The sequence below is a fragment of the Zingiber officinale genome, chromosome 3A (genome assembly GCF_018446385.1).
Source record: "Zingiber officinale cultivar Zhangliang chromosome 3A, Zo_v1.1, whole genome shotgun sequence".
Lineage (NCBI taxonomy): Eukaryota > Viridiplantae > Streptophyta > Magnoliopsida > Zingiberales > Zingiberaceae > Zingiber > Zingiber officinale.
The window spans coordinates 134,900,704-134,928,159 of NC_055990.1; the positions used below are offsets into that span (position 1 = coordinate 134,900,704).

At 43.6% G+C, this 27,456-nt stretch overlaps 2 protein-coding genes and 1 pseudogene across 3 annotated transcripts; 2 read left to right on the forward strand and 1 right to left on the reverse strand.

The window, feature by feature from the left end:
* Positions 1-955: 955 nt before the first annotated feature.
* On the forward strand, positions 956-1,746 carry LOC122050681 (G-type lectin S-receptor-like serine/threonine-protein kinase At4g27290). The gene is made up of 2 exons (XM_042611570.1): positions 956-1,675; positions 1,719-1,746. Exons 1-2 carry the CDS (start codon positions 1,023-1,025, stop codon positions 1,744-1,746), a joined length of 681 nt encoding a protein of 226 aa, XP_042467504.1. The 5' UTR covers positions 956-1,022.
* Positions 1,747-10,159, forward strand: LOC122050682 (annotated as a pseudogene).
* A 5-nt stretch (positions 10,160-10,164) lies between these two features.
* LOC122052495 lies at positions 10,165-16,953 on the reverse strand. 2 transcript variants are annotated; one of them, XM_042614039.1, is made up of 6 exons: positions 16,760-16,953; positions 15,706-16,654; positions 15,399-15,586; positions 11,906-11,942; positions 11,719-11,783; positions 10,165-10,867 (listed from the first exon to the last, which is right to left on the reverse strand). In XM_042614039.1, the coding sequence occupies exons 1-6, from the start codon at positions 16,870-16,872 to the stop codon at positions 10,396-10,398; spliced, it is 1,824 nt and encodes a 607-aa protein (XP_042469973.1). In that variant the 5' UTR covers positions 16,873-16,953; the 3' UTR covers positions 10,165-10,395. The 2 variants fall into 2 exon arrangements, with proteins under 2 accessions (XP_042469973.1, XP_042469972.1); XM_042614038.1 differs by having other exon boundaries at positions 10,165-10,873.
* Positions 16,954-27,456: the final 10,503 nt, after the last annotated feature.

Genomic DNA, 27,456 nt, shown 5'->3' on the forward strand with positions numbered 1-27,456 from the left:
AGATGCGATGGCGGTAGTTGGGGAGAGAGGAAGAGAGGAGAGGGGTGATCCGATCACAAAGGCTGCAGGCATCGATGGTGGACAACATCGGAGGCGATGTCGTGAGCGCCCGTCTGATAGAAGACCTAGGTAGCCGCCTGAAAAAAAAACATGAAGCCCCTTCTTCATTCTATGAACAATGCCCTAAATCAAAGGACTACCATATAAAAAGACTAAAGTGTCCTTCCCCCATATGGCTCTTTCTTCACTATATCTATTATTATTATTATTATTATTATTATTATTATTATTATTATTATTTTAAATGGGGATAGCATCCCCGTATCAGTCCTAATTCAACTATAAAAATTTAAAAAAATCTTTAAATCCAAACTCATATTTAAAAAGACTCCCTAAATTTGTCTCCATTTCAAATTTTTCCCACACACCTATATTCGTGGAAAAATTATCCACGGACAGCGGCCTTCAATCTAAAATTATAATCTAATTGAGAAAGTAAACATAAAAAAAAATCATAGTCAATTATTGCCGGATTACAATTGAATTTTAATTGGAATCCGGCCATAATTACGAAATTAATGAATCAACGAAAAAACGGACTAGAGTATGTGTGCTCCTAATCCATACAGCAGGACTTAAGAAAGTTCCACACAGAAGAAAGTTTGGTTAAAGTAAAGGAAAACTCCTCCGGTTCCTTTGGTGGAAATGAGGGGAAGGAAAATGCAGGAACAAAAATTCTACGAAAACAAATTAGCACAGGCCATCCTTTGAAATTTTATAAAGAAGAGATATCATTTTGATTTGTTATAATGAACATGTTTGACTTACAATTTATTTATTAAATGTTGAAAGTTCAAACGGTTGAATTAGTTGGGCAAATCACCATTGTCCTGCTCATGTTGATTTGAATGGACTTGCATATATTAGTTGTTGTTGTTATTGTTTTGTTGAGATTATTTGTTTTTATCATCGGAGCCTCAGCAGCAACAGATTTTCCGAAAGTTTGCATTGGACAGTAGATCATGGCGAGAAAGACAGTCACCTTCTTCCTCCTCCTCCTCGTTGATGTCAGTGTTATTCTCTCTACTACCCTTTGCAACGCTGGCGACACCTTGACTCCTCAACAGTCTCTGCTCGACGCCAACGGAACGACTCTGCTCGCATCTGGAAGCAGGTTCGAGCTGGGCTTCTTCAGCCCCCCCGGCGCCGATTCTCCCTACCGCTATGTCGGCATCTGGTTTTACAACATCTCAGCTCCAACCCTCGTTTGGGTCGCTAACCGCCGGAGCCCTCTCACTGATCGCTCCGGACGCCTCTCTCTAACCACCAACGGAACGCTCCTCCTCACCAGCGACAACTCGACGACGGTCTTCTGGTCCTCCAGCACCAGCTCCGCCTCCGTGAGGAGCCCCGTTGCTCAGCTTCTCGACAATGGTAATTTCGTCGTCATGGGAGCCTCCCCGAGCAATTATGTAGCGTGGCAGAGCTACGAAGACCCGACGGACACGATCCTCCCGGGGATGAGATTTGGCCGAAACAAGACCAGCGGGTTCAATCTCAACCTCACATCATGGACGAGCCTCAGCGATCCGACGCCGGGGGACTACGTGCTGGGCATCAACATGGACGGCGTGCCGGAGGAGTTCTTGTGGCAGGGGACTCGGCCGCGGTGGCGGTCGGGGCCGTGGAACGGGATCCACCTCAGCAGCGTGCCGCAGATGGAAGTCCACACCTACGAGCCGGTGACCTCCGAACAGTTTGTCTACAGCTACACCATCGACGGCAGGTACTCCTTCCCCACCAGAATCACCCTAATCCCCTCCGGCTACCTCCAGCTTCAGGTGTGGGTGGATGACAGCCAGCAGTGGAGAGTGCAGCGATACGTTCCCTCGGATCCCTGCGATAGTATGTCGGTGTGCGGCCTCAACGCGATCTGCTTCCCCAACTGGTGGCCGATGTGCCAGTGCTTGACGGGGTTCAAGCCCAAGAATCTCACCAACTGGGACCTCATCAGGGACTGGTCCGACGGCTGCGTGAGGAACACGGAGTTGGATTGCCGTAACAGGACCGATGGATTCTTCAATCAGAGCAACGTGAAGCTGCCAGACACGTCGAGTGCGGTGATTGACACGAGTTGGACGTGGTCAGAGTGCAGAAGTTCGTGCCTGAACGACTGCAGATGCACGGCCTACGCCATCGCCAATAACACCGGGATCGGGTGCATTCACTGGACCTCCGACCTCACAGATATTAAATTCTTCTTCGGCGGGGACGCGGGGCAGGATCTCTACGTCAGGCTCGCTGCTGCTGATCTAATTGCAGGTAATTAACTCAATTAATTACACATTGCCCATCAATAATAGTTTGTAATTAACGTTCGTTGACCCTGTGATTCTTGGGCAGCGTACGCGGAATCAAGGCCGTCTAATCTGAGGCGGGTAGGGGTGATCGTAGCCGTTAGTTTGGCGGCATCGTTCCTGCTGTCTTGTGCTGCATTCTGCATTTGGAGATGGAAGACTAAAAGTACCATCTAATGGCGCCTTAATTAATCCAATAATCGACTTTGTAATTGTTTTGAGTAATACTCTCACTTTCTTTGCAGAGAGCTTCGTTGACGTAGAAACTGAAGAAAAAGACTTGAACCTGCCATTATTTGATTTAGATACAATTGTGAATGCCACCGGCAACTTCTCCACTGGCAACAAGCTCGGAGAGGGTGGATTTGGTCCGGTTTATAAGGTGTGTCTCTATGAGTTGGATGGTTCTCGAGACCAAAGTCTTTTTACATCTTCAAGTAAAAGTTAACTTCTTGTGCCCATTAATTACAGGGAAGATTGTCCGAGGGACAGGAGATAGCTGTTAAGAGACTATCCAAAACATCATCTCAGGGTGTGAACGAGTTCAAGAATGAGGTGCAGTTGATTGCCAAGCTGCAACATCGAAATCTCGTCCAACTTCTTGGTTGCTGCATTGAAGCAGGAGAAAGGATGTTGATCTATGAGTACATGTCCAATGGAAGCTTAGATAAGTTTCTATTCGGTAAGTGATATATACTTCAAGCTTATAAGATTAAATTATTCTCAATGTCAAAATGATCATGAACGACTGCTCGATTGAAATTGTTCAAAAAGACATTGATGTTTTCAGATAAGGCCAAGGGTGTACTTTTGGACTGGAAATTGCGTTATAGTATTATTGTTGGGATTGCACAAAGTCTTCTCTATCTTCACCATGATTCTCGATTTAGAATCATTCATAGAGATTTAAAGGCAAGTAACATTCTTCTTGATAAAAATATGGATCCAAAAATATCAGATTTTGGCATGGCAAGGATATTTGGAGGTGATGAAACTATAGGAAAAACAAAGAGAGTTGTTGGAACCTAGTAAGTAATTATAACTTTCATTGTTATTTTATTGTTTATGAGATCCAACCATTTTCTATGCTCATCATCATCTTTATTTTATTTTACATTGCAGCGGATATATGTCTCCCGAATATATGAAGAATGGAACTTTCTCAATTAAATCTGATATTTTTAGTTTTGGAGTATTGATATTGGAAATTATAAGCGGTAAAAGGAGCACTGAGGTTTTTCCTTTTGCACAACACCTAAATCTTCTTGATCATGTAAGTATTCAAAATGTAAAGGTTATTTACTCTTCAAAGTTCCTTTATTGATGATATCATAACTTGTTATAGATATGGAGTTTATGGGAAGAGGATAAAGTTTTGGAATGTGTTGATGAATCAATTGGTTCATTGTGTTCTACGGAAGAAGTCATGAGATGTATAAATATTGGTCTCTTATGTGTTCAAGAGATGCCAGAAGATAGACCAGCTATCGCATCAATACTGCTAATGTTAGGCAGTGATAGCACATTACTACCAAACCCAATAAGGCCAGGCTTTGTTAACATTAGAGCTCTATCAGAAACTAATTCGTCAAGCACAAAGAGGTGCATATGTACAAATGAAGCATCAATCATGATCTTAGAAGCTCGATAGTCCCGGTGCACGAAGGATCCATTGTACGCAGTCTTATCCTGCTTGGAAGCTCAATAGTAAATAATCAAAATACAAGAAATGTGATACCAAATATAATTATTATGTTGGAATTCTGTAAAGTAAGCATCTTGAACAACTGCTGAATTTTTTGCCACTAATTTGCACTTGTGAGATTGAGTGTTGAAGATCAAGTTGAGTAGATTCTTGGAAGAGCCTTGTTTCCAAGCTAGGCTATGAAGACAACCATAACAGTTATATTAACAAGCATGGACCCATGATGTAGATAATAAAAAACAGAGCAGGTTTTGTCAATTACTATTGTCTTGAACACTTTCTGCATGTTTTTTTTTCCTCCTGTAAGTCTTTGAAGAACATTAGTTTAATGTCTGAATTGCTAAGTGATTAGGTCTTTTTTTCCTTTGCATTTCAACTCCATTTCTGCACATCACCTAGGGCATTGTGTATGTACTTCGTTTTTGGGACAACAGAATATTTAATATCAATTGAAATGTCTTGTGTTTTCATCCATTGAACAATTATCCTCTATCTTTAGAATTTAATAAGATGTGCAAGTAGGATATACAACTGCTTGAGGAATTTTAATTCCCAATTCTTAGCTTATATATCTGAAGCTGAATCTCCATGAGGCTACTTTTGTAGTTCATCTGATTAAACTACTTTCGAAGATTCTAAATCTATCTCTCGATGCATACATTGGAAGAAGATACAAATTCAATGATAACCAATAGGACATGGGTCTTCATTGATCTGCAAACCAATTAATTAAAAGAAAGTATTCAAAAGTAAAAGAGAAGTTATCTACAGAAGTGTAAAGATACTGCTGTAATGCTTATGCTCCATTACGTATAATCACTTCTATACATTGAAACAATTTGTTGTCATTGATTCCATGTTCTTGGTTGTTGTTTCCCAAGTGACAAGGCAATTCTCAATGCTTAAATATATTGAAGAAGTCATTTAGCAATATAAAATTCAAAGTATAGAACACTTAATTCTTTGTTTGCACTTTTTAATTTGCTCAATTATGGATCTCAAGTAGTTAGTTCAACCTTCACTTTTCAGTGTGCATTTATTTTCCTGCATTTTCTTCCTGTTAACATCTTCGAATTTAATAAACTCAACAAGATAACGATGAAAGACAACCAAATACCTTGACAAGCTTCATATTGTTTTATTGACATCATTTTAGAATTCTTATCTTCCTTGATTAAAAAAATAAAATAATTGCTAAATAAGATATTTTTTTATTGTGTCAATATAGAATAATGAAATTTTATATGTGAAGATAAAACTAATTTAGATTGGTTGCAAAGATAATATCTTCACCTACCTTGTCGCTGACATAGCAAACGTTTACAGTTACTATGGACTCTTGTCCGAACACCTATTGGATAAGAAGAGAAATAGAGTGTATCAATTGACACCTTATGGCTTAGTCAAGAATATTTAGACTTAATTTGTTGCTTTGTAAAGTTTCAACGTTTGATTTTAAAATAAAAAAAAAATCCATCTGTTCTTGGCTTCTTGCCTTTCCGATTCGGGCATTGACTTTGACTTTTCATGCATACGATTATTTTATTATCAAATCAACGTTCAGAGACTAATTCAACAAGCAGCAAGCAGTCTCTGTCTATAAACGAAGCATCGATCACAATCTTAGAAGCTAGATAGTGAATAACCGAAATACAAGAAATGTGATATCAAATCTAATTATTATGTTGGAATTCTGTAAAGCAAACGTCTTACACATCTTGAGCAACTACTGAGTTTCTTGATGTAAAGCAAACATCAAGTTAAATAAATTCATGGAAGAGCTTTGTTTCTAAGCTTGGCTATGAAGACAATCATAACCACCAGATTTAACATGCATGGGCACCGTATAATTTTTTTTTTAAAGTTTTTAACAATTTGTGCATGTTTTTTTCTCCTATGATGTCTCCGAAAGAACAGTCATCGTCCTTGAATTGTTCAGAGGAGAATTCAAAATTGAATGGCGAAGTAATTGGTTCAACCTTCACTATCAATCCAATATCAGAGGAGGTTTTGTCTCATGACGACGTAAGTGCATTTGTCTTCCTTCTTCCCGGTTGCCATTCTTCTACTTAAGTAAACGGCAAAAATAACCATCTATGTTAAACCTCCATAACAATAAAGGTGATTATACTCCCCACAAATGTTCGTCTCATATTAGATGAAGAAAGTTATATAAAATGAAAAAAATTAAATTATGAGATATATTCGTCAGGAATTGATCCCAACTTATTATAATAAATTTATCATCCTATAATCAACCGAAATTTTATGAAAATTTTAAGCCCCCATCCAATTAAAAAATGATAATGTTCACTTCAAAAATCCAGTATCGCCGGTCTCTGGAGATAGGTAAATTGGGGGAATTTTGGTCAATGTGCCGTAATTATTTAATGGAAGATTCCAGACTCCTGCCAAGAGCATGTCAAGATTTTGATACGAGAATCTTTAAATTAAGGGAGGATCTTCATACTCATGGCTCTGAAACAACGATTGCAGAGAAGAATCCCAGTTGATACCTAAATTGAAGTGTCGAGTTTAGGAACAGAGCAGAACAGTGGACGATCGACGATGTCAGGGGCGATTAACACCCTGTTCCTCGTTAACCTTTTGATCACCGCCAGCCTCTTCATCCTTTCCGTCGCCGGCAACACCTTAATCCCTTCCCGCCCCCTTCTCGACGCCGACGGAGCCAGCCTGATATCTCCCGGCGGCATGTTCCAGCTGGGTTTCTTCAGCCCCGTCGGCTCCGGCAATCGCTACCTCGGTATATGGTTCCACAACATCTCCGTCCAGACCGTGGTGTGGGTCGCCAACCGCCGGTTCCCGCTAAGAGACCGCTCCGGTCGCCTCTCCCTCACACCCAACGGAACGTTACTCGTAACCAACGACGCCGACGACTCAGCCATCCTCTGGTCCTCATCCACTTCGTCGATGGTCGTCGGTAACCCGGTCGCGCAGCTTCTCCACGACGGAAACTTCGTCGTCGGCCACGAAACCAGCAGCTCCTGGACGTGGCAGAGCTTCGATTTCCCGACGGACACGTTGCTGTCGGGGATGAAGTTGGGGTGGAACTTGACGAGCGGGCTGAACCGGCTGTTGACGTCGTGGGCGAGCCCCGGCGACCCGGCGCCGAACAACTTCTCCTTCGGCGTCGACTTGAACGGAGACCGGCAGGTGTTCATCTGGGGCGAGGGGATGATGCCGGTGTGGCGGGCGGGCCCGTGGACCGGCCGGAGGTACACTGGCGTCCCGGAGATGGACGCGGAGGACCTCTTCGACTTGAGCTTCGTGGAGAGCACGGACGAAGTCTACGGCATTGCCCGCCTTCGCGATCCGTCGACGAGAGCAAGAATGGTGATCAACCAGACCGCCGGCCAGATACAGAGTCTGGTGTGGATCGAGGGAAGGAATGAGTGGACCGTGCGCACGTTCGCGCCCAGGGACCAGTGCGACCGCGTGGCGGCGTGCGGCGCCTACGGCATTTGCTACCCTGACCAGGTGCCGAGCTGCGCGTGTCTCCGCGGGTTCTACCCTGCGAATCCAAGAAACTGGGAGCTGAGGGCTGCGTCGGATGGCTGCTTGAGGAGGACGGAGTTGGATTGCGCCACCGATGGGTTCGTGAAGCAGAGCAGCATCAAACTGCCGGACACGTCGAGATCGACGGTCGACCGTACGATGCAGAGTCTCGATGACTGCAGAGCCATGTGTTCGAGGAATTGCTCCTGCACAGGGTTTGCTCAGGCCAACATCAGCGGGAGTGGCAGCGGATGCATATTCTGGACCGCCGACCTCAATGATATCAAGGCTTATTCCGGCGAAGTAGGACAGGATCTCTACGTCAAGCTTGCGGCCGCCGACCTGGATGCCGGTGAGTGATTCATAGATTCCCAGATCCTTCCCGAACAATTAAGATATGTCATGCATGAGTTAGCACAGATGACACACATATTGCTACTCTTTTTACTAGAATCAAGCCGTTCCACAAAACTTTATATAGGCGTGACTGTAGCAGCATCGTTCGCTGCCACGCTTGTGGTAGCTTCTCTGGCTCGCTGCATTTGCAAAATGAGCAGGAAAAGTAAGTAGCGTGCACCCACTGGGCTCTTAGCTTCTATTTGTATGGAATTACATTTCAGTTGATGTTTCATTTTCTGGCAGAGCACTTGATTAGAGAAGAGATAAAGGACGACATGAACCCACCATTGTTCTATTTAAGCACAATTGTAGACGCGACTGGGAACTTCTCGGTTGAGAATAAGCTTGGCGAGGGTGGATTTGGACCCGTTTATAAGGTATGATAAGCTTAACAAACTTCGCTACAGGTATTTGAAACTTGTAGAAGGGAAAAAGACGTTTATCTTGTGGTGTTGCATTCAGGGTATTCTGAAGGATCGAGGAGAGGCAATAGCTGTGAAGAGGCTATCCAAGACGTCAGAGCAAGGAGTTGATGAATTTGAGAACGAGGTAAAGTTAATCGCCAAGTTGCAACACCGAAGTCTTGTTCAACTTCTTGGCTATTGCATTGAAGAAGACGAGAGAATGTTGATCTATGAATACATGAGCAATGGAAGCTTGATAGTTTATTATTTGGTAAGATCCTCCTTCCTTCAAATAATTTATGACAAATTGGTACCAAATTCTTTGATTATCTTCAAGCCAAATGAAAAAGATTTAAAATAATCAATTAAAGAATGAAGTGACAAGTAAATGATAATTCTTCAATGGTTTGTACTGCAATGCAGATAAAGATAAAAATAAAATTTTAGATTGGGAAAAGCGTTACAATATTATTCTCGGAATTGCTCGTGGTGTTCTGTATCTTCATCATGATTCTAGATTCAGAATAATACATAGAGATCTCAAAGCAAGTAATATTCTTCTTGACAAACATATGAACTCAAAGATATCCGACTTTGGAATGGCAAAAGTATTTGGAGGAGATGAATTTGCTGGAAGAACAAAGAGAGTCATGGGAACATAGTACGTAGATGTTAGTTCAATTGTTATAATATTTACCTTCCAAAATTATAACTAATTATCGTTTATTTTATATGCAGCGGATATATGTCTCCTGAGTATGTCGTCAATGGAAGATATTCAATTAAATCTGATGTGTATAGTTTTGGAGTATTAACTCTTGAAATCATAACGAGCAAAAGGAATAATGGAGTTTATAATTCAAGAGAACATCTAAATCTTATTGATCATGTAAGTATATATAAATGAAAGACTAATATCAAATAATTTTTTCTTATCCTTCTAATACAAATTGTTCATAGATATGGAGCCTATGGAAAGAGGGTAAGGTCTTGGATTTAGTCGATGAAGCAATTGGCCATTCATTTTCCATGGCTGGAGTATTAAAGTGCATAAATATTGGACTCTTATGTGTGGAAGAACGTCCTGAAGATAGACCAACAATGTCTTCGATACTACTAATGCTAAATAATGATAGTGCACAAGTACCTCAACCGAAACAACCAGCATTTTCTTTTTCAAGAGATAAATTGAAAACCAAAACAGACCAGGAGGACCATGGAAACAATGTAACTATCACAATTTTGGAGCCTCGTTAGCAAATCAAAAGACAAAAGTATGATCACACAACCATTGTTCTTTCATAAGTTTCCCAAACTTGTAATTAGGAGGCATTCTGAAATGTTTCTTGTGCTTAAAATATTTTGTAGTGGAATGAGTCGGCAGTTTGGATTTTTCAAAGTCAATGCAACCATGTGCCTGTTGCATGGATGATGTTGCTGTTGTCCAGACACAGAATATCAATCTGCTCAGGAGAATATTTTGGCTAGATTGGTAGGAACCTGATGCAAATGCTTTATTAGTAGCTGTTCTTATTATCCATGAATGGAATTAGATTCCTGGAGATTTGCATTTCTGAAACATGTAAATAAAAGCAGAAGAACAGACTACCATGTCCTATACGACTGCTTTCAAGCACCAGATAACATGTATTCCAATCCCAAGAAAGTCTGAAAGTTCACCTCGATGCAAATATTCTCTCTGCATTGGCTAAGCCTAAGAAATATCTCAATCGAAAAGGATTCCCAAAAAAAGAAAGGAAAAAAAGGCAAAAGAAAACAAAAATAAAACAATTTCCAGCATCATGACTTCTTTACTCATCACTTCATTTCGGATCAAGTTTTTAAATAATGTTTGCTAGGGGAATACATCATACTGAATCATGCCACCATCTGATTGCTGTAAATATAGAAAGAGGTAAATAGAACTGGACGCTGATGGAGACGACGGTCGATTGGATCAAACCTGTTTCAATGGAAGTAACTATTCATTTGCTAGTTTGCCCCGCACAATAGATCAGTAGCCGTTAATCTGCCGATGTGTGGTTCCTGAGTAGAGCTCCTTGCTACCAGCAAGACGGGAAAAAGGAAGTTGATTCTGACCAGAAATGTTCCTCTGGGTACTAATCTTGTTTTCTGGCCTTGCATCAGAAACGGACCTTGAGAATGCTTGAGCAAGCTCCAATGCAGTGGCACCTTTGCTGAATCGAGGTGCTGGAACTTCAGGCTTTGGATCCTCAACAGGCTTACGCCAATTGTCAACATCAGCACGAGGTTGTGCGAGTGATCTGTCAATGTCTCTAGTATTCTTCCTGTTATCATTTCTCCATGAAGAGTTTTGCACATCTACTCTCTCATTATCTGGGTGATAGCCTCTGTTGTCCAGATCCTTTACAGTCCTCTGCCCAACTGACAGCCTATCAACTCTTTCTCCGAGTTGGATCGATGAATTGGTCTCCGTCTTGGAATCACTTTTAGGAAGGTCATTCCTGGTCCTTGCAGAAGTGAGAAATATACAAGATAAATACGCTTTCAAAGGTGCCTAACAAACTCCATTGTTAAAACAAATTATCTTTAAAAAATTATAATCCAAAATTAATGACAATATTAAGAAGTAACGTATAAGTTTTCTAAAGTTAATTTACTTTGTAAGCAAGTCCATCCATGCCACTAATTTATAGAATTAAAATTGTGTTGCATCACTTAAAAGTTTATTGATGTTAATAGCGTTTTAGGAGTCTTGTCTAATATACAAGATAAATACGCTTTCAAAGGTGCCTAACAGACTCCATTGTTAAAACAAATTATCTTTAAAAAATTATAATCCAAAATTAATGACAATATTAAGAAGTAACGTATAAATTTTCTAAAGTTAATTTACTTTGTAAGCAAGTCCATCCATGCCACTAATTTATAGAATTAAAATTGTGTTGCATCACTTAAAAGTTTATTGATGTTAATAGCGTTTTAGGAGTCTTGTCTAATATTGTCAAATAAAAAACTATTAAACATACAAACATTTGAATTGTGAATCTAGAAAATAGAGTTAGTCATAATTTCTTGATCTTGCTGAACCACAACTCTATAAGGATATTTGAGATCCAAGTTACAGGAGTTGTGAGTTTATAAAAGAGGCAATAGGTTAGAAAACAGAAACAAAGTTGCCTTCTACGCTAATACTATTGTTTGTGTCATAATGTTTTAAGTCTTATAAACTAAAGAGTGTAAATCTGACGATGAAATACCTCTTCAATATAAACAAACAGCCATTAATCTTTCAATAAATATTATAAATGAAACAAGCAACAAGATGAAAGTTCATTATACAGACAGCTACTACCTGTTGGGTGATCTGATCATGTCGACCTCATTAGCTGCAATATCTATGCCACGCTCCTTCAAAACCTACAAAATTATGATTACAAGTCAAATACCTAAAAGAAAGTTTCGGAAGTAACAGAAACAAGGAGCTCATCCTGTATCGGGACTAAGAAAAGTTCCATAAGTAGATGCATGAAGAAACTTACAAGTTCTCGTGGTCGTGCTCCGCCAAAAACATTTTTCCTACAGTATAGCCAAAATATCATGGTTCAAAATCAGTTAATATCATCAATGATTCAAGGAGAGACAATTAAAGTGTAATAAATTAATGTGTTCATGTAAAATGACAAAAGCAGAAGGCATTATTATGAATTAACAGATGAACAATCATTCCACTCAGCATCAGATAGCATCAATGGATTAAGAATGTCAAAATGAAATAAGGCATATATTTCACCTTTACTGTAAAACAGCCACTTGTGGAACCTAGGAAATAAGATATTGTCCTTATATTTCCTTTTAACATTTTAAAATTCTATGAGTGAATGTAGTGTTCTTGTTCCTCCTCTCCCTCCAAAATCTCCATTTCTCATTCTTTCTCCTACCACCTTCTGCATCAAATCATTGGATGATCTAAGATACATAAGATTAGATAGCATGGCTATTGTTGAAATGCAGGCATTATGCAATAATGGTTTGAACTGATAAAGCACTTGCCTAAGAGAATGATAAAGATGGGATTAGTTAGTTTAGTTTCTTTTGCAAAATAGTGTGAGGGCTTTCGTGCGCTTGTGTGATTGTAACTTGATGCCTGGTGTTCAAAGGGTTATTCAAAGAGTTAAAAGATACAAGGTATGTGATTGCTCTTCAGTATCATTTTTACCTAAACTGAATTCCCCATCTTTTGATACAATGGTGTGGGCAACTGCCAATTGCTAGACAATTTTTTATTAGCTTATAATGATTTGTGATCTGTTAATCATTTGTGATCCCTTTTAAACAATTCTCTATCCATTGGATTTAGATCTTAGCTTAGGCCAAACCAGATGAAATTGCCGGTTTTCTTCTAGTTTTTATTTTGGTATATGTACTTATGCAAGTGTCGATCTACTATCCAATGACCTCCTTTCTCCAAAATTTGTTAGCACATGAAACTTGAAATAAAATCCATTTGAACCAATAAAGTACTAATAACATTTATATAAACTAATTTCTTAGTATTTTATGTCTCTAGGATTTACTCTCTTTTTTTTTGCAATAGGTATGGACAGATTTGGCTTTCTAAAAAATTCAGTGTATGAGCAGATTTGTCTTTCTCCAAAATCATGACAATATTGAATGTAGAGCAATACACTAGTGAACAAAATGTATATCCGTAATCAACATAAGAAACCACATCATGAAGAAACTGATAGAACAGACTAGGTTCAACAGGACAAAAAGGGAACACTGCCGAAAGAAAGCAACCAAAAAGAAACATAGAATTGGAATGTCATTCTTCTAGATAAATCATTTGTTTAGTATATGACAGGTTATGGAACAAAAATTCTAAATTTATGATTACATCAAAACCAAGAAAGTTGTTGGAACTTTTAAGAAATACTAATCATCACCATTAAGAAGTTGTTAGAACTTTTGAGAAATACTAATCATCACCATTAAGAAGTTGTTAGAACTTTTGAGAAATACTAATCATCACCATTAAGAGATGTTTGTCACAACTATTTGAAGTCTGCTAACTTTAGAGAAATACCAATTCCTACCAAAATATAACCTCCCTATCAGAAAGATTTTAAAAAATTAATCATTTTGGAATCCTTTTTTGTAGGGATGTAAACAAGACAAGCCGCTCGCGAGCTATTCGAGTCTCGGCTTGAAAAAAAGTTCATTCGATTAAGTTAACGAGTTGAGTTCGAACCTGATTTCGAGCTCGAAAACATTATCAAGCCGAGCTCAAGCTTAACAGTATTTGGTTCATGAACTCGCAAACATGTTCGTTTAGAGGCTCGCGAACATTTTCGTTAAGAGGCTCGTTTATATATATATATATATATATATATATATATATATATATTAATTATTATAGCTAATCATCTTAAACGAGCTCGAACTAAGCTCGAATGAGCTTTTTCCGAGCCGAACTCCAGCTATTTAATTTTATTACGAGCCGAGCTTAAGAACTAAAGATCGAATTGAACTCGAGCCGAGCTTGAGCTTAGGGATAACAAGCCGAGCCCGAACTCAAGCCTCTTACTGTTCGACTCAGCTCGGCTCGTTTACAGTCTTTATTTCTAGGATCTTAACTGAGAAGAGGAACTACCAGGGTCCAAAGTACATTAACGAGACATTTTCTTCCAGTGACAAATTTGTTTCTTGATTATTAAATATTTCAATGGAAAATCATCATGTTTGAAACATGTGGTTCAATCCTAAGAAAAGGAACTATTCCTTTCTACTGCAATCCAAGTAGAAGAATCAAATTTTTAGATCTTTGTCATTTCTTTGTAAAGAGAATTTATTGTGTCTTGGAATTGCTAGAGGAGCAATTTCAAGACACTGGGCAGGAGGAGAAATATCTAGACCAGCTCAGGTCACTCAAACCATTCAACTGGAGAGAGAGATATAACAAACAAAAACATGGTGCCTTAATGTTCACTAGTATTTGTTGGTCCTTGGCATTTAAATTCAGTAAAAGGAATCACTCCAAATAGCTTTATGTAAGTATAGAAATGTAGGGTAGTAATGGCCAATTCCCAGCATGACTTCAGAATGGAATGATATATCATGTACCGAGATAGGAACACAGAAACAAGACCACATAGTAGTGTTGAGGTACAAATTATAATATCAAAAGCATTAAAGAGCTGAAGGAATGATAAAATAATTATAAACTAGTGTGAAGATGACAAGATTAACCCTAACTAAACATGGCTGGATGAATAAAATGATACATGAGAAACACTTCTTCGCCATCGCCAAGTTAGTAACAACAATTGAGGCTTGGTTTGATCCTAAATGGATATGGCAAATATATGTGTTTTACAAAGTGTAACTAGAGAATAACATTATGTTAATTAACTCCTACCTATTATTATATAGAAATCAACACCCCTCATGCGGGTGTCTAGCCTAGAAGAGAAAATTGAAATTATGTCAAAAAGTTCATTAATAGATCTCAACAGTGTTTATGGTAAAGTTAGGTAATCATTTATTAATCTGCATATTGCTAGAGAAATTGTTTTGCATAGAATTCAATGACCAATAAAATCCATGTAGTCAATGCCAAATGTTGGTACTCATAATTTTTTTTATCTAGAAACCAAATCATTGCATCATATAAAAATCTTCATACTGAATCCCTCAAAGTGTTTTCAGTTTTTCCATTGATATTAAACAAAGCAATCAATTAACATCTAAAAAGTGAACTAGCAGCTGAAATAGATCATCCATAGTGTGAAATCCATTTACGTCTTGGATATGCAATTTAGGACTTTGACCAACATGACAATTTCATAAGTTAGTTTAAACAAAATTCAAATAGAAAGACAAGACAATCAAGGCTGTTCAGAGTTAATCAGCAGGAAAGCAAAAGGACTCAAATAACAAGCTACTAGAAGGTTCAAACAAATGAATAGACATCAGTCCTGTAACAATGTGAGATAATAAGATCACAAGTTCAGCATAAAATGAGATCCCAACCTCTCCTTGTTACCATTGCCTTCAGTCTGCTCAATAGGATGTGAACGAGGCTTCAAATTCAATCTAGGGCGTTCAATTGCTCGATTTCCTTCATCTGCTCCTTCCAGCCCTGGTTTTGGCACATTCGAATTGCCATGCATTTCATGGATATTCTGAACTTGCACCGAGTTCATGGATACCTGATATGCCTACACAAGTGCCAAATAAAAATCACATATTATAGATAGAACTTCAGATGCGTAGAAAATTTTCCAGCAACAAGAAGCTTGTTCATAGTGGGGGAAAAAAGGATAGATGCCATCTATACCTGCTTGTCATTAAAATCCCTAATTTGAATATCCAAAGATTCCAGTGGCTTTCTTCGTGGGAGGAGCTTTAACTTTGGACGCTCTAGCACCTCCTCCTCGTGTACTTTTGACCCAGTGAACATCCCATCACTGGAAGCTGGTCGAACACCTTCAATCAAGTAACCTGTAGTTTGTTTCTCGTTCACCTCAGGGTACATTGGAGATTTTGCCCGATGCTGATTCTGTACCCTAACCGAATAAGAACCTGGTAAAGTCCTCTCCTTGACTTCTGCATAGGCCACGGCCGATGAAGCTGATTTTGGATTCTCCCTCTCTCGATCGCGATCGATGCCATCCTCGGTTCGCACTGTCTCACCGAATCTTCTTTCCAATTCTTCTCTGTCATGGGGTCTAATGCTCTCCACCTCTGGGGACTTTAAGTGCCATCTGCCCGATGATACCTTCTCAACCGCGCTCGCCTGTGCGAGCCTCGATGCCGACAATACAGGCTGAGTCGGCAAAGAAGGCGGCGGATCACTCCCGACTTCCTTCCTCGGACCCCACGCAGATCCCACGTTGCTGGGGGGAGGAGGAGAGCGAGAAACAGGGCCAGGGGCAGGAACGGAGGCGACAACGGGGGAGGGAACTATCTGGCTCAAGATAGGGTGCTTGGTCTCAGATCTGAACGAGGCAGGGGATCGGAGGGTATCATCTGGAGCGGCGGCGCGGCGGGGAGCGGAGGAGGCGTCGAATGGCTTCCTTTCATCCTCATCAAAGTGCCTGCCGATGTGGGTCGGGTGTGAGAGGAAAACAGCGGGCCGTTCGTCGAGGGTTCGTGCAGAGGCGGAACCGGCGCCCGCGGATCCAGGACGGGGCCGGAGAAAGTGGTGGCTTTGAAGGTCGGACCTGCCAGCGCCGGAGGGTGAACCGATGCCCCAAGCGCCAGGTCGATCGTTCGGTCTGGCAGAGCTGCACAAGAGGAGAATGAAAAGGAAGAAAGATTCAGTTTTCCCCCTTCGCATCGACTCTGAAAAGCCAAGAGCAGTACGTAATAAGAAAAAGGAAAATTTGTACGCGTTGTTGATGTTGCTTCCTGGCGCGGAGGGGAGGACGAGTTGGGAAGGGATGGAACCGCCATGGAAATCCTTAAGCGTCATGGTCATAGAAGCCTTCTTCTTCGACATCATCTCTTCCTCCCTCGCTCTTCTCTCCTCCTTCTCCTCCTCCTTCTCCTTCGCCTTTGGTTCTCTGTGGCTTAGAACTTCTTATATAGAAAAAGAATCGAGAAGAAAGCGAAACGATCACAAGAGTGGGAGAGATCTCGACGGTGATGGAAGCGGAAGATGGACACGGAATCACGGATGCAGCGAGTTGGTGGTTATCATTACACTTGTGGGCTTATAATGGGCCTTTTATTTGGGCCTGCTATCTATTTTTAAAAAAAAAAATATTATTATATATTTTCTGATTTATGCGTCTCCATTTTAATTAATTAAATTATTGTAACGACGACTGAATTTTGCCACAACCGCGTGGAATTATATTATCCAGTTTATTTTATATTTTTTTAGAAAACTTTTTAATAAATAATTCGTAAAACATAACTGGGATCCTCTCTATATTAAAATTTTAGTTATTTTTTAATAAATAATTTTACTTATTGAATATATAAATTATTTTTCTCACAATGAACAAAGACTTTTCAAACAAGAATGAAAAACACTTTATAAATTTTGAAAAGTATTTTAACTAACAACGCTGAGAATTAAAAATAAAGTTTATAAATAGTTTTTTAAATAATGTTAAACTATATAGCTTTTAACTCTTGAAATAAGTTTTTTTAGTATAGTTGATAAAATTTTCAATCACTTAGTAAAAGTTAAGAAATGATCCCTAATATGTCATATGAGCACACCTCTGTAAATAAAAAGTTTAGGGTACTCTATCTCAAAGTATTAAGAGCATTCGGACACATTTAAAATTATAAAATTTTTGGAAAACATACTTCACTTTTAAAATTATCAGAAAATATATTTATTTTTTATTTTATCCCTCTCATTAATCACTGTAATATTAATTTTTAAAAATCAACATCATAATGATATTATACTTTAAATATAATATCATAATAATATTGTTATTTTAATATAATAGCTGAAATAAATACATTCTTTAGAAAATTTTAAAATTAGAAAATCTAAAAATTAGTATGTCTTTTGATAATTCTAATTTTAAAATACGTCGTTTAGTCATATTAATATCAACGCATCTCAAATATAATCTAATCGACTAATGGATTATTAGTCAAATAGACAATATTAATAACAATTTTTATAAGATTTTTGAGCTAGATGGGTCTATATATTTTCAAATTCAAATAAGGGAGAATGATGCACACCTAAGAGTATATGGACTCTCATATTTGCATTTTAATATGTGTTTAGCTAGGTTGTGGTAAGCTACCTATTGGAGCAAATATGATATTTTTCATCTTAAATGGTTTAGTATCATCTATCTTATCCAAGATATAGTAAATCAAGGGTGATCGGATAATTGATGAAAATCCTAAAGGAGTGAATTCTAGATGGTGAAAAGTCTAATTAAGTAGGTCAATAGTGATTAGATAAAAGGACAGTCTGATACACAAAGCTCCTGCCCGCCATGCGGGTCTCGAAAAAGATCCATTGTATGCGGTCGTATCTTGTTTTTTGCAAAAGACTTTTCCAGTCAATAGTAACTAGATGCTTTGCAGAAATCCTAAGGAACTTAACCTTAAAGGGTGAAAAAGTTTTAGCGGATCGGAGCAAGTCAATAGTGATCGGATTATTGAGAAGAGACTCGGAGCAAGTCAATAGTAATCGAATGCTTGAGAGGAAGCCCGGATCAGGTCAAGAGTGCTTGAATGTTTTAGGAGAGGCCTAAATCATGAGAATAATAGTGGTCCTTTGTTTAAGGGGAGAATTGTTGAGAATACAATCAAAGGCACATTGAAAGTGCATAAAAAATATCATAGGTTTAAAAAATAGAAGATATCTTTATTGGTATGAGATATTTTGAGTAGAGCCCAAAAATAAATCCATGAGGGTTTAAACTCAAAGTGGACAATATCATATCATTATTTGATCCTGTCCGAATGCCGAATCAACGGACGCTGGGCACGTGGCGCTTCCGGCTGCTGGCGTGGATCTTCGACTGGCGGCACAAAGCTCCGGCGAACCTGCACAAAAGTCGGGTCGGGAAGGGATTCCCGGCGGCAACCCTCCGACGCTCAAGTCAGGCGAAGCTCAAGAAAGAAACTGTGGCTTTAAAACTCGTAGACTGCGTACCTCCGGCGAAGAATGAGGTCCTTTATATAGGGCAGCGAAGAAGTGAGTGTACACCTACCAAGGTGTACACGTGCCCATGGCCCATACTCCAGTAAGGACTTGTCAGTGAGCTTCCCTAACCCATACTGCTACAGTCTTAGCATGTCCTCGATGGGACAGCGGAATCCCCTGTCACAAGATTTGGAGCATGGCCCACACGTGAAACATACCTGCTGTCAGAAAAGGACATTCTTTGTCCTTTTCCCCTTAGCTCCAAATCTGGCTTCCGGGCGGACAGCTCCCTCAACATCCGGCCGGACATATGCGGTGGTTTACTTGGGGAGATCCTCCATCACGTGCTTTATGGGGACTATTAGCAGTGTTACCTTATGGCTTTGGCCGAGTGTGAGGTCCGCTCGGCCCACGAGACCTTTTCCACTGAGCGCGGGAACCCTGATTTCGACAGGGCGCCTTTAACCATCAGCCGAATATCGTTCGGTCATTCCGCCCGATCGGGCCCATCCCTCTCCGGGCGTTCGACTCCATCGACCGGCCGTCCGATCGGACCCGGCCCTCTCCGGTCGTCCGGTCGGACCCGGCCCTCTCCGGCCGGACAACTGCCACTGTGACTTCCCCGTGGCGTTGACTCCACAGGGCGGGGTCCCCTGTTCTTACTACCGGATCACTTGCCTCCCCTTCAAGTCTAGTCGAAGGAGGCGAATAGTCCGACTGACTGGACTAAGAATCTGGACGAGCGGCTCCTCCGTGTTGGTATCCCCCGCACGGCCAACCATAGAGGTAGCCTTAAGCGAATCAACAATGGCATTCACCGGATCTCCTCGTGTTCTGCGCCAATCTTCGACATTAAGGTTGAGCATGCTTTCATTAAATGCTCCGAATGATTGAATGCCACGTGGAGCACTGCCATCAGCGTACGGCGGCGATGGCATGGTGTTTTGATGTGATCGAAGCGATTCGAAATGGACGGCTCGATGCATGCTTTGATTCCCGTGACCTGGATCCAACGGTGGAGGCCGCCCGGCCTTCACCCTATAAATTCTTCGTTTCCTTCTCTTCCTCACTTGCCTCCGCGACTTCGACCATTGTCCTCTGCGCTTCGGAGCTCCAGCAATCCTGTTTCTGCTCTCCGACGCTTTCCGACGCCTTTTCCTTGATCCCTCTCCCCGCAGCAAGGTTTTATATCTTTCCTTCCTCTTTTCCGGTGTTTCCTCCGCATTTCTTTCTCAGTTTCGATCCTTGAAACTTCCTTTCGTTTGCTGTTGTTTTTCTCCTGCCTTTTTGCCTTTTGACTCCTTCCGATCGGCCCATGGCTAGCTCTTCCCATCCCGAAGATCAGTCGCTCGGCCCATGGTACACCACCATGCAGTCCCGATTCGAACAGCGGGACTTCGATATTTTGGCAGACAATTTCGAAATCCCAGAGGATTTCGAAATTCGCTTAGCTGGTCCTTCCGCTCGGCCTCACAGGCCGCCGCGCGGAGCTTTCTGTGTCTTCCGAGACCAGTTTACCGCCGGTCTTCGTTTTCCTGTACACCCTTTCATCATAGATGTCTGTAATTTTTTCGGTGTGCCGCTCGGCAGTTTAGTACCCAATACCTTCCGTCTCCTCTGCGGTGTTGTCGTTTTGTTCAAGATTCACAACATCCCCCTCCGACCGGAGGTCTTCTTCTATTTCTATTACCCCAAGCAAGCCGAGCCGGGCACCTTCATGTTCCAAGCTCGGCCCGGCTTGGTCTTTTTCAACAAACTTCCTACTTCCAATAAACATTGGAAGGATTATTTTTTCTACATCCGTATGCCCAATCAGGCAAACTTCCCGACCCAGTGGCAGGTCAGTCTGCCTCCCACTCCCGAGTTGAAGAAATTCAAGACCCGACCGGACTACCTCCACGCTGCAAATATACTGGTCGGTCTGCGACTTGACATCAACAAACTTCTCCACGAGGGAGTGATGTACATCTTCGGGCTGAGTCCTATACGGACTCCTCTTTCGGCCGGCTTCGGTAAGAACTTTGGTTGGGCATTTGCTTTGATTGCTAACTGATTTCTTTTCCTTTCTTTGCAGCGGACATCGTTATGGATTCGGTCATGGCCGGTGTTTTGAAGAGGAAGGCGGCCGCTCTGGAAGCCGCGGCGGCCAGAGAAATGGAAGCTTTGGGTATCCAGTCGGTCGGATCCCACGAAGGAGAGAGCGGGACTCAGGTTGAGTCGGTCGCTCCTGCTTCTCAGCAAAATGTGGCTAGCGGCGCCACCCCCTCAAGAGAACGAACTACCCCCGAGGAAGGTTCCGCTCGGGAGGAGGAGCAGCCATTACAAAAGAGGCGTCGAGTGGAGACTCCCCTGCGCTCGGCTACCTCAGCTGTCCAACCCTCCGAGCGGGACACTGCAACCGCTCGAGGCAAGGCGCCAGTGACTGAAACCATTTCGTCTGACCGGACACCTTCTGAATGGGACGAGCCGGCCACGCCAATTGATGCTATTCCGGTCAGCCCTCTCCCGCCCGCTCGTCGACCAGTCCAACGCTCGACCATTCATTCGCAGTTTTCGGTGCCGGCTTCTGATCCCCTCCCGACAGCCGGTCGGGCCGACCGTCCATCTGCGCCCGAGCACACCATCACCTTGAAAGGGCCCCTAGCTGAGATGTGGGCCGATGCTCGGGCATGCACTGCGCTGATACCCCTTGGAAACTTGGCCAATAGCCACATGCGGGAGGCCACGGGGGTAAGTTTGCTCTACTATGTTTTGTATGCATTCTTTCCGATCGGCCGCTAATAACTATAATTTTCTTTTGCCAGAGATGGGTGGAGGAAATTGCGGTTTCCAACCGCTTGGCCTTGGTGGATGAAGAGCTACGGCAACTGAAGGCCGCAGTTGGTCCGTCCGGCCTTCAGGGCCCTTCCTATTCCGAGCTGCAAAAGGAGCTGAAGAAAGCTCAAACTCTGCTGGCGGCCGAGCAGAAGAAGACAGCCGACCAGGCCCACGCCTTGGCCGAGTCCGAGCGACAAGTCAAGTCGCTTAACACAAAAATAACCCTGGCCACCACTCGGAAGAATACAGCTATCTCCGATCTGGAGAAGAAGAACGTTGAGGCTCGGGGCCTGGAGCTGAAGATAAAGGAGTTGACAGAGCAGCTCGACAGGGAGAAGGCGGGTCGCTCGGCCGACGCGGAAAAGCTTAAGAATCTGAACGAGGCCCTCACAGGCTCCCAGGCGGCTTTCAAAGAATATCAAGATGTCGAGCCAAGCCGAGTCGCCGCTCTACGACAGAGCGACATCCGATCGCCCGAATTCTCGGAGAAAATCTGCGAGCGGATGTACACAGCCTTCGACTTGGCCATGACTGCCACTATGACCTATCTGAAGTCGAAGGGCCTTCTTCCGGAGTCCACCAATATTCCGGCCGGCGATCAGGTGGCGCTCCTAGATAACATCCCCAAGACCCTCTACGATTATATCGAGTAATTTTTGTAATTTAGCCACTCGGCTAAATATGATCCCTTTTGTACTTAGGCCGCCCGGCCTGAGATTTTATTTGTAATGCAATGCTTTCCTTTTGCGCACTCTATCTTTTTGCACTTTGTCCTTTTGCTAATTAATATGTGTGTTGCCCGCTCGCCTATTATCACATCTCTGGCATTCGAAAGGCATTTTTGTGAAGTACTTGGCAATGCCCTTCCGCTCGGGCAAATATTCCGGACGCGTAACATTCCGCTTTGCTAGCAAGGATCGTTCGCTATAAGCTGACAAGAACCTTTGGGCCTTGAGCCGAGCGGAACGTAGAGTCGGTTGAACGATATTGGCGGCGAACTTCTCGGACACTTGCAGTCTCTCGATATTTAACGTCGGAGCTCGACGGTCTTCCGCTCGGACGTTTATAGACGCCGGCTCGTCTCTCGATATTTAACGCCTGAGCTCGGCGTCTTCCGCCGGACATTTATCGCCGCTCCTCTCGATATTTAACGGAGCTCGCGGTCTTCGCCGGACGTTTATAGACGCCTCGATATTTAACGGAGCTCGATGGCCTTCCGCTCGGACGCGGCTCGTCTCTCGATATTTAACGTCGGAGCTCGACGGTCTTCCGCTCGGACGTTTATAGACGCCGGCTCGTCTCTCGATATTTAACGTCGGAGCTCGACGGTCTTCCGCTCGGACGTTTATAGACGCCGGCTCGTCTCTCGATATTTAACGTCGGAGCTCGACGGCCTTTACGGCTAACTTCGACACTGCCGATCGGCAGAACCCTTGGCCATCCTTTGAATTAATTTTGCTTCCTGCATTACAGGGACATGGGCGACTAACATATACAAAAATTATTTACATTCGTGCACCTTTCACCCCGCTCGATAAGGCTGGAGATGATTTGCACTCCACGGTCGATCCAACTGCCGCCCGTCTTCATCCTCCAAATAATAGGCTCCCGAGCGGAGCTTTTCAATAACCTTGAAGGGGCCTGCCCACGGTGCCTCCAGTTTGCCGACGTCGCCGACCGGCTTGACTTTCTTCCAGACAAGATCGCCGACCTGGAATGATCTGGGGATTACACGGCGGTTGTAATTTTGCTTCATCCGTTGCCGGTACGCCATCAGCCGAACGAACACCTTGGCTCGCTCCTCGTCGACGTCATCATCATAGCTCTGGATTCGGACGGACTCGATGCCGACTTCAACCGAAACAACCGCCTCGCCGCCATACACCAAATGGAACGGTGTTACGCCCATCCCTTCCTTAGGAGTCGTTCGGATGGCCCATAAGATGCCCGGCACTTCATCTAGCCAATTTCCTCCCAAATGGTCGAGCCGAGCGCGCAGAATACGAAGAATTTCCCGATTGCTTTGGGGATAAGCCACGGACATGAAGTGTTGCTTGATGCCGTAGCTTTTGCACCAATCCTCTAGCACCTTCCCTGTGAATTGCCGCCCATTGTTGGAAACCAATCGGCGAGGGATGCCGAACCGACAGATGATGTGTTGCCAAATGAATTTTTTGACCATCTGTTCGGTGATCTTTGCCAGCGGCTCGGCCTCCACCCACTTGGAAAAATAATCGACCGCCACTAGCAAAAATTTCCTCTGCCCGGTCGCCATCGGAAATGGACCGACAATATCCATTCCCCATTGATCGAACGGACATGAAACGGTTGATGCCTTCATTTCCTTGGCCGGTCGGTGGGAGAAGTTATGGTACTTCTGGCACGAAAGGCACGTAGATACTGTCTGAGCGGCGTCTGCTTGTAAGGTCGGCAAAAAGTATTCGGCTAGTATGATCTTGTTAGCTAGTGATCGTCCGTCCGGATGTCCTCCGCACGATCCTTGATGTACCTCTTGGAGGATGTAAGCCGAGTCTTCCGAGCTCACGCATTTCAGCAGCGGGCGTGAGAAAGCCTTTTTGTAAAGTTGATCGCCGATGAGTGTGAACCGACCGGCCCTCCTTCTTAACAGCTGGGCTTCGTTCCGGTCAGACGGTGTGACTCCCGAGCGGAGGAACTCTATGATGGGTGTCCGCCAGTCGCTTGGAAATGTGAGGCCTTCCATCCGGTCGACGTGCGCCACCAACAATACTTTTTCAATCGATTGCTGAATGGCGACCGGCGCTATTGAGCTCGCGAGTTTGGCTAACTCATCGGCTGCTTGATTTTCTGCTCTGGGTATCTTCTGGACAATAACTTCTTTAAAGTCAGCTTTGAGCTTCTCGAAGGTTTCAGCGTAGAGCTTGAGCCGAGCACTATTGATTTCGAAGGTACCAGAGAGCTGCTGAGCGGCCAACTGCGAATCCGAGTGAAGTGTTACCTGATCGACTCCCACATGGCGAGCTGCCTGCAAGCCGGCTATGAGGGCCTCATACTCTGCTTCATTGTTGGTAGCTTTATAATCCAGCCGGACGGATAAGTGCATCTTCTCTTCTTGAGGGGAGAGTAACAATATTCCAATCCCGCTTCCGAGCCGAGTGGACGACCCATCCACATAGCTTCCGGCTCCGGCCTCTGCACTTCAAAATCGGCCAAGGATTGCGCTTTGATCGCCGAGCGGGGCTGGTATTGGATATCAAATTCACTTAACTCCGTCGTCCATTTGATGAGCCGTCCGGATGCCTCTGGATTTAGTAGAACACATCCGAACGGGCTATTGGTTTTGACAATGATCGTATGCGCCAGGAAATATGGACGAAGGCGCCGAGCGGCAAGGACCGAGCAAAGACCGGAGCCCAAAGTGCGAGATTCACATCTTTAAAATATAACTAAGGAAATATACGGGCTCCTCTCCGCTCGCCCTCACGTCTTGAGCCGATTTTCGAGGATAGATAAATGAGCGGCTCACCAATAGTAGCTATCAGATATGCCTTTAAATCTTCGAACGTCCCCAGTGAAATTTTGTAGCCTTGCTAAGATCTTGAAAAAAGAAAGGCTCCGGTCGGTTGTCTCTGGACAGAGCGGTTATCCGACCGGTCAAACGCTGCACTTCCCTTGTATTTCTTGGAGGCGGCATATCTTGTAGAGCTTTCACCTTGCTGGGATTTGCTTCGATGCCCCGCTCGGTCACTATGTACCCCAGAAAGCGCCCTCCTTTTGCTTCGAACAGACACTTCTGGGGATTTAGCTTGACTCCATATTTGCGCAGCGTTCGGAAGGTTTCTTCCATATCCTTGAAGAGATCGGCCGCTCGGACGGATTTAATGAGAATGTCGTCCACATAAACTTCCAGATTCCGCCCGATCTGCTCTCTGAATACTTTATTCATCAAGCGCTGATATGTGGCCCCCGCATTCTTTAATCTGAACGGCATCACATTATAGCAATAGGTGTCGTCGGCCGTCACGAAGCTGACTTTTTCTTGATCTTCACGGGCGAGCCGACCGTAGAGTCCACCAGCTGATCTATCCGAGGCAGAGGATAAAAATCTTTCGGGCAAGCTTTGTTGAGATCCCGAAAATCTATGCACACTCTCCACTTGTTGCCTGGCTTGGAGACTAATACTACGTTAGCCAACCAGCTCGGGAACTGCACCTCGCGTATATGGCCGGCCTCCAGAAGTTTTTCCACCTCCGCTCGGATGATGAAGTCCCTTCTTCTTTGCTTTACTGGCCGAGCGTCCGGTCGGACATGCAACTCATGCTGCGCTATGCTCGGCGAAATTCCGGGCAGCTCATGTGTCGACCAGACGAAGACATCATGATTTCTTCGGAGGCATTGGATCAGCTTCTCTTTCTGCTTCTCCTCCAGATCGGACGCAATAAAAGTCATGGCCTCCGATCGGGTTGGGTGAATCTGCACTTCCTCTTTTTCTTCATAAATTAAAGAGGGTGGCTTTTCGGTGATGGCGTTTACCTCGATCCGGGGCGCCTTCCGAGCGGAATTGGCCTCTGCTCGGACCATCTCGATGTAGCATCGCCGAGCTGCTAGTTGATCTCCCCGTACTTCTCCCACTTTGTCCTCCACGGGGAACTTGATCTTCTGATGGAAGGTTGAGACGACCGCTCGGAATTCACTGAGAGCCGGTCGTCCCAAAATGACGTTGTAGGATGAGGAAGAGTCGACCACCACGAAGTTTGTTGTCCTTGTCCTCCTGAGCGGCTCTTCTCCCAGCGAGACAGCCAGCCGGATCTGTCCAGAGCGGAGTTGTCATGGGCAACAGCTCGGCCCGATCAATTTGCAGCTGATCGAACGCCTTCTTGAATATGATGTTGACTGAGCTCCCTGTGTCAACAAATACGTGGTGAATAGTATAATTGGCTATTACCGCTTTGATGAGCAGAGCATCGTCGTGGGGTACTTCAACTCCTTCCAAGTCCCTGGGCCCGAAACTAATTTCGGGTCCTTCTGCTCGTTCTCGGCTACAGCCGACCGCATGAATCTGGAGCTGCCGGACGCTAGTCTTTCTAGCTCGATTGGAGTCTCCTCCAGTCGGCCCGCCAGCAATAACGTTGATCTCGCCTCGGGAAGTATTGCTTCTATTTTCCTCTTCCTGAGCGGACGGTCGAGACCGTTCTCTGGACGCCCGGCGATTCCCCTGCCTTGGAGAACGATGCCGATCGGGAGTTTGTAGCTGTCGCCTATCAGCTCGTGTCCGATCGGCTTCATTAGTTCTCTGTCGCCTGTCGACTGAGGGAGACCGTCGTCCGGCATTCCGGGGCACGGGATGAGTCACGAAGGGAAGACTTCGGCAATCCCTTGTGTTGTGTGTATCCGTCCGGTGGAAGGAGCAGAACATCGGGGTCCATTTCTTCTTTGGCTTGGGTCGGGCGGCGGCTACCTCTTACACGTGGGGCCTGGCATGGGGGGATCGGATTGCTTCGGCCCTTGGTCCTCTGGGCGGTTGATGTGTGGCGTGTGGTTTCCGCTTGGCCGGAGGAGCCCTCTCGGTTGGAGTTTCTTTTTTCCTAGCCGCTTGTGCCTCTTCCACGTTGATATATTCGTTCGCCCGGTGTAGCATGTGATCATAATCTCGGGGCG

Bases quoted from the DNA above. Each gene is read 5' to 3' on its own strand.
- LOC122050681 (XM_042611570.1), top strand. From the start codon at position 1,023: ATGGCGAGAAAGACAGTCACCTTCTTCCTCCTCCTCCTCGTTGATGTC. The intron at 1,676-1,718 runs GTCGGGGCCGTG...AGCGTGCCGCAG, and splicing joins GGGACTCGGCCGCGGTGGCG to ATGGAAGTCCACACCTACGA.
- LOC122052495 (XM_042614038.1), bottom strand. From the start codon at position 16,872: ATGATGTCGAAGAAGAAGGCTTCTATGACCATGACGCTTAAGGATTTC. The intron at 11,784-11,905 runs GTAAGTTTCTTC...ATAATTTTGTAG, and splicing joins GAGCACGACCACGAGAACTT to GTTTTGAAGGAGCGTGGCAT. The intron at 10,874-11,718 runs GTAGTAGCTGTC...CACTTCTGCAAG, and splicing joins ATGATCAGATCACCCAACAG to GACCAGGAATGACCTTCCTA.